This window comes from Gossypium hirsutum, chromosome D08 (genome assembly GCF_007990345.1).
Source record: "Gossypium hirsutum isolate 1008001.06 chromosome D08, Gossypium_hirsutum_v2.1, whole genome shotgun sequence".
Taxonomy (NCBI): domain Eukaryota; kingdom Viridiplantae; phylum Streptophyta; class Magnoliopsida; order Malvales; family Malvaceae; genus Gossypium; species Gossypium hirsutum.
This window is the reverse complement of record NC_053444.1, coordinates 59,779,772-59,787,363: the sequence shown is the minus strand read 5'-3', so window position 1 is coordinate 59,787,363 and position 7,592 is coordinate 59,779,772. Positions and strand designations below refer to the sequence as shown.

Here is a 7,592-nt window from a genome sequence, read left to right as displayed (position 1 = left end):
GATATATACTATTCCATCTACCCTCTCCTCTCATAATCTTCACTTTCACACCTTCCCTTTTTCTCAAATCCTACTCTAATCCATTCACAAAAGTGAGCCTAACGAAAAATCAGATGGTAAAACGGGAAATTGGGTCGCATTACATTACGCCGAGAAATACAAGAAAACCGGCCCAGAAAAATAGGATGAGACGGAGAAAAAGCCGATCCGAGCGAGCAAGGTGTTGTCACGTGCGGACGTCATAAATTAAATTCCCGTCGGCAAATTTTGAAAAAGAAGACTTAACAATCAAGCTACTTTTTTTGCCGACGTGGATAGATCCGTCACCGTGTATTCAGATACCCTCTTTTTTGAGTTGAAGACACGCAAAAGGACAGTAGACTCAATACAGGTGGCAATCCGAGCTGGACATACGAACTACCCAGATCGGGGATCAAACGACACGTGGCACTAATAAAAGTTGACAAATGGGAATGTGTTGAACGAAATGGAATCAAGGGCTGACTAATTGGGCGGGCGTTACTAAAATAGTGGCGTCGTTTCTATATTACTATAAAAATTCAAAAATAAATAAAATATTTTAATTATTGTATATATTTTCGGTAAGATAATTAATGCGTGTATATATAAAGGGGTCATTAGAAGAAGGGAAGGTAAAGATCAAGGCGGTGTTGCTTCATCTCTTTTATTCTAGAAACAAAAGAAAAACAAGGGAAAACAAGATTTTGCAGAGTATTTGGCATTTGGGTCCTTGTTGTTTGATTCAAACCAGCCGTCTTCTTTCAAGATATATAAAGGGTTTGTATAGTGATTAGTCAAGTTTTCAATCTTTTTTGGGTTCTTCAAGAGACAGAGAATTAAGAAGAGGAAGAGAAAATATGGAGTGGCATGCTTGTCTTGATGAATATGAGAAGCTTGTGATAAGGATGAGTACTCCCAGGTTTGTAATATTCGTTTCTTATGTGTAAATCAGAGAAAATTTGTCACAAATCTATGTTCTTCTCACTTCTGATTTTAAGGTTTTTTTATTTATTTAAAATTTGAACAGTTTCTTCCCCATACTGGTTAACAAAATCATCTCTGAACCCTAACGAGTAGGCACAAATTTTAGTTTAAATTATTATTACCAAAAACCTATGTACAGATTTTCTTCTTCTTCATGTTTTCCATAAATTCTTCCGATTTTCCGTGCACTTTTCAATAATAAATTACATATTACCTAATCAAATTTGAAAATTCAAAAAAAAAGTGTATTTCCCAGTGTTTGACCTTCTCCTGCCTTTTTATTGTGTTTTACAGAGTGGTCATTGACAATGCCGTTTGCCCCACTGCAACTCTTGTCAAGGTTAGCTTCTACGAAACCTCTCAAATATGAACACACCGCTCCAAATTTTTGACTTATGAGTCTCTTGTTTTTCTTTTGATTTTTCAAGGCCTTTGACGCTTTCTTCTTTCTTTTCTTCGTTGCTATGATTTTTCCAGGTTGACAGTGCTAGAAGACACGGGATTTTGCTAGACGCTGTTCAAGTTTTAACAGATATGAACCTTTCAATTAAGAAGGCTTACATTTCATCTGATGGCCAATGGTTCATGGATGGTAAGCTCGCTTCCCCCCCCCCTTTTAATTTTTAGATAAAGTTTTCCTGTTTCTGGGTGTTGCTTGAAATCCCTGTTTCTAACATTACCCTTTTTTGGGTTTGCAGTTTTCCATGTGACTGATTTAAACGGAAACAAATTAACTGACGAAAGCGTTATTAGTTACATCGAGCAGGTAATTTATTGCAGTTGATTAATGCCCTTTATACTATCTTGATTTCCTATAAAACTGATCTTTGTGTTGGTTTTTCTTCAATTACAGTCCCTTGAGACCACTGATCCTGATAGAAGCCATGGGTTTGATGGTTTAACAGCATTGGAATTGACTGGAACCGATAGAGTTGGTCTTTTATCGGAAGTATTTGCAGTTTTAGCTGATCTACAATGCAATGTGGTCGATGCTAAAGTATGGACTCACAATGGTCGAATCGCTTCTTTGATTTATGTGAAAGATTGCAATTCAGGGTCTCCAATCGAGGACTCGCAACAGATTGACAGAATTGAAGCACGTTTAAGGAATGTTTTGAAAGGTGACAATGATATTCGTAGCGCAAAGACTTCAGTTTCTATGGCTGTAACCCACACTGAAAGAAGGTTACATCAAATGATGTTTGCAGATCGTGACTATGATAGAAAGCCTATTTTGCAACATAAGGTAGATTTACCTGTGGTCACCGTGCAAAATTGGGTCGAAAGGGGTTATTCGGTTGTGAATGTTCAGTGCAAGGATCGAACCAAGCTTCTCTTTGATGTTGTTTGCACATTAACAGATATGCAATATGTTGTGTTTCATGCAACTATCAACACAACTGGGGATAAAGCATATCAGGAATTCTATATTAGGCACTCGGACGGAACCCCAATTAGCTCAGAACCTGAAAGACAACGCGTAATCCAATGCTTGCAAGCTGCAGTTGAAAGGAGAGCATATGAGGTAAATTCCTATTTCCAAGTCATTTCTCTATTTACAGTTGAGTCTTTATCTAATATTCAAAACAACTTATCCACTTCTTTCTTGTGATTTCAGGGTGTAAGGCTGGAGTTATGCACAGTAGATAGGCAGGCTCTATTAGCAGATGTGACCCGAACGTTTAGAGAGAACGGTCTTAACGTAACAAGAGCCGAAATATCAACCACAAGGGACATGGCTCTAAACGTTTTCTACGTAACGGATGCAATCGGGAACATAGCGGATCCCAAAACCATTGAAGCCGTAAGACAAAAGATAGGTTTGGGGAAGTTAAAGGTAAAGGAATTGCCATTGGTATATCAAGAAAAGGTGGAAAGGGAAGAGCAAGCAGTAGGGGTTGGTGGGACAGTGTTGTTATCACTTGGGAGCATAGTGAGAAGGAATCTCTACAATTTGGGGTTGATTAAATCTTACTCTTGAAGTGTATTTTGAGAGATTCAAAGGTATATTTGGTTGGCAAATTGGCATTATTCTTTGCTTTCAGGTTTTGATTTGGCCTTTGTGTACAGATGAAAAAGAAAAAGGGTGGAATTTGGTGATAGTTGTTGTTGTTATAGTTGGGGGGGTTTGAATGGACATGATCACATTGTGGAAGATTGAGAGGCAGGCAATGCTTTGTTTGGGAGGGAAGAATTTGAATGGAAAGTGAATGAAAAGAAAAAAAAGAAAAACATGAGAAAAGTTGAAAAAGATGGGGGGGGGGGTTGTGAATTTATTGCTGGCAGAGAGAAAAAGATGAATATTAGGTAGAACAAGAAATATATATATGGTTTATTATACAAAAAACATTTGTACATATATCTACTATTAGGTATTAATTAATTAAAATGGTTGACTTGATTATTTTTTTAATATGTTATTTTGGCTAATATTTCTTACTTGGTTCCATTTGTTTGAAGAAAGATTCTTGTGATCATGGGAATATTTTTTAAGATTAAAGGTCTTACCTTCTAGATAAAAAGGAATACTTTGCTCTAGGGGTAAAAATCTATGTATGTAAGCAATGTGGGAATCAATCAAAGAGGAAAAACATGTGCAACTAATGTGAATGGGGAATAATTTTTTCTTTTTTTATTTTATTAAAAGAAGTCACAAGTTGATATATATTTTTATATAAAAAAACCGATCTTGTTTGTGTTTCATTGATTGGTAATATCTTAAAACAAGATTTTTAAAATTTAAATAAATAAATTTGAAAAGTTAAATGAGCAAGAAAAACCATCAAAAAGTGGCCTTTTCTCAATAGAAAATTTGTATTTTTTAGGTCAGGTACGAAGTGTTCAATAATGCGTTAATCAACAATAAATTTAACGGTTTGCACCTGCCGCCGCCGCCCCAAAAACTATGCCTCCTCAATATCTTTGCAATATGTTAAATGCTGCTTCTTTTTTTTTCCTTATCGATAGTCTTCTCGTCGTCAGTTTTTTAAAGAAGTAATCCGCTTATCACGATGCATTCATGAGTGGGAATCACATTAATAAAGGTGATCCATTATGGTTAATATGTAAAATGTTTAAGATACATTGTAAATTATTAATTAATTTCATAAAATTTATGAAAAAATGGTGAAATTTATTTTTAGTTTCATGAAAATTATAATTTTTTTATTTCTTTTTTAAAAATATTATCTATTTTTCATCATATTTTTACTTCAATAATACTTTTTTAAAAAAATACTCGTGTAATGAATAATTGAATTTTAGTTAATGTATATTTATTTGATTAATCTTGTATATAATACTTTTTTTTCTTTAAATACACTCGTGTAGTGTAGTGAATGATTGAATTTTAGTTAATGTATATTTTTTTGATTAATCTTGTATATAATATACAATGGTATAGACTTTTTTTTACTACTATCATTGTCCATTGTTATACACATATATGCTCCCATTAGAGTGAATAACTTTTATTTTATTTGTATTGTTAAAATATCAATTAACTTAAAAACTAATTTGGGAACTTTAAAAGAACTTTTCTCTTGATGCTCAAAAAACCCAAAGCCCTTGGTCCCCTTGTGCGTTCATATCAGTGCAAGGCTGGCCGCCTCTCACTTTCTTTTCTCCTACCTCATCTTCCTTTTTGTTGTTTCTTCTTCGTTTCCAGCGTAATAAAACTCCTATTAGAACCAAGGTTGACCATGTTGCTTGTCTTCGTCAGAGTTGCTCAACGAGAGGAGCTCAATCTAACCCTTCATTGTAGGTGAGAGAATTTTGGATCTAGTGGAGCTCCTTTTCTTTATCACCCAAGCAATGACCTCTCTTGTTGTTCTTCATTAACAAAAAGCATCAAGAATGTAGTAGTTGTACATGAATCGAGCTAAAATTAAAGGAATGAAAGAAAATTTTGAGAGAAAATAAAATGTATTTTGTATTTATGAAAGAATGAAAAAATCTATTGTTGATGGAGCTGAGGGTTGACTTTTATAGTCAAAGCTGCAAGTGTTCAACTGTTTAGCAACTTTATAACAACTTACAATAGTTTTTCAACATCATTAAACTTATAACCGACAACAATAACTATTACATTATGATTCACCCTACTTATCTCATCTTCTAAGTGTTTTTGAATTCCCATCTACCTCTTCAGGAGAATATATCTTTAGATACTTGCAAAGCTAAACAAAGAAATTCATTGATAGTGGCATAGTAAGTGCGTTAGTCACATGCTAAAGTATTATTATTGTCACACCAAATCATTGGTGCCTAGCAAATCCATTCGGCAAGGATGTCTCCCACATCACATCACACATAGCAATGTAACTTTTTCCTTCAAACGTCTCCAACACACACAAACAATGCAACTCTTCACCTTCCAAACCCCTCGTACTGTAACTTAGCTATTTAACGCTCAATTCATAATAGTTGTTTGTAAGGTCTCGAAGTAGTTCACTTTGTAACCCACCTCTTAACTAGGGGCAATTATTATACACCTAAAAGAGCGAGACACGTGGAGAGATATGAGGCAAGCTACAAATAGCCCTTTGCTGGGAGTGACTCGCACACAACCCTTCGTTGAGAATCGTCTGTGACAGTCCTTCACTTAGGACAGTTTGTGAAAAGCCTTCGGTATATCCTACCTGAACCAACTTATAGAAGGTTCATTACACATCTCTCATAGGGGCCACGAAAGGACCACTCGGTGCACATCCTTTGTGGGAACCATTGGGTGTAACAACCTCAGGGAGGAGAATGCTAGAGCAAGGCCACACAATACACTGACGATGCAATCATGCCTACCCCCTGTATTGTTGACTGCATGGCACTACAGAACTGGGGGTGTAACACCCCTAGCTCGTATTCGTCGCTGGATTAGAGCTATGGAGCGTTACCGAAACATAACGTTATACAACGAACAATTTAATTCATAAATAAAATCACAAGATAAACATAACAATATCAATCCAAAAACATACATAAAGTCCCTTATACTAGCTCTTGAGGCTCAATACAGATATTGGAAACGATTCAGGACTAAATCAGAAACATATGAAATTTTTCAGAAAAAGTTAAAGTTTTTCCAGCTGCAGGGGTCACACGGCCAAGAGACACGCCCGTGTCCTGGACCATGTGGATATTCAAAATAGGGACACACGCCCGTGTTCCATCCCGTGTCTACACTCGTGTAACTCACTGACTTGGGCCACATGCCCGTATGCTAGGTCGTGTACCCTTCGAAATGACCTCACACGCTCGCATGCCAGGTTGCGTGCTAGGCCCTGTAATAGCTTGACTTGCAACCTCTTTTAAAGCTACAGGGGGCACACGACCGTGTCGCCTGACTGTGTGCCAGACACGGCTGAGACACACGCTAGTATGGACGAAAAGTAGGCCATTTCCAAGCCATTTTTCTCACCAACTCACAATTCATGCTCAAGCCATTTGCACCTAAAAATAAGCATTCACATCAATTTAACAACCACTCAAAATACCATATAGTCTTAATAACTTACCAACTAATTTATCAACCAAAATAACATATATACAAGCCACACATAATTGCTACATTCATTAAACAAGACACCTATACATGCCATTTTAACCATAATTCAAAAACTTTAAAATATACTGATATAACTGATGGATAGTATGATGGATCTCCAACAAGCTTCCAAACCGCACGAACCTCCGATTAACTAGAATCATAAGAGAAAAATCACACTAGTGAGCATAAAATGCTTAGTAAGTTCGTGAATCATTAACATTACTTATTGTTTTATTATAAAAGCATAAAAGCAATTATTGTACATATCCAACATTGCTTGGCACAAGCCTAAGTACCAACAACAATTCACAAATATAATTAGCATATAAATTAACCAAACTCATTATACAACAAAGAGCTTCATTAAGCTTTCCACGTAAACATTCATTCTATTATGAACATACTAAAGATCTTTAATCAATATCTTATCATAACTTTCTCATGCTTTCATGACATTATAAGTCGATGCTTATACCGATCTTTCACTTTTAGTTTATCCGTTGAACCACTAGAATAATATCGGATACGCGGGAATCTCGCACACTAAGTGCCCATCTGTGGTCGAACCACCACTAACTCATATCTCATATCAATGCTCTCTCTTGAGCCATAAATAGGTCTACTTACACAAGCTATCAAGTAATCGCAACACATGCCGAAAACTCAGCCACCTGTAGGACGTACGAGACCAACACCCAAAACACGGTAACCCCTAATGACATGTCATTTGTATCCTATATATTCCTAAGGTTCAAATGGGATCCGAAAATTGCCAAAACTTCGTTGAATATTTTCGTAGAGTCATAATACCAAGAATATAACATAAAAGTATTTAAATCAAAAATAATTTAATGCAAATTAAATATACGGAGAAAAACGGTCGATTAATCCAATACTTTTTTCTTTTTCTCGATCTAAATCCGTACGTTGCTTTTCTTGATCTAAATAATCAAATTTAATTCATTCAAAATTAATTTTATTCAATTTAATCCAAAAATCATGTTTTGGAAAAATTAAACTTTTGCCCCTATAATTTTGAATT

At 35.6% G+C, this 7,592-nt stretch overlaps 1 protein-coding gene across 1 annotated transcript; it reads left to right on the top strand.

Moving 5' to 3' along the window:
- The first annotated feature begins 627 nt into the window (after positions 1 to 627).
- LOC107941642 (ACT domain-containing protein ACR8) lies at positions 628 to 3,418 on the top strand. The gene is made up of 6 exons (XM_016875218.2): positions 628 to 940; positions 1,300 to 1,345; positions 1,483 to 1,597; positions 1,704 to 1,771; positions 1,859 to 2,530; positions 2,624 to 3,418. The coding sequence occupies exons 1-6, from the start codon at positions 879 to 881 to the stop codon at positions 2,984 to 2,986; spliced, it is 1,326 nt and encodes a 441-aa protein (XP_016730707.1). The 5' UTR covers positions 628 to 878; the 3' UTR covers positions 2,987 to 3,418.
- The last annotated feature ends 4,174 nt before the right edge of the window (positions 3,419 to 7,592 follow it).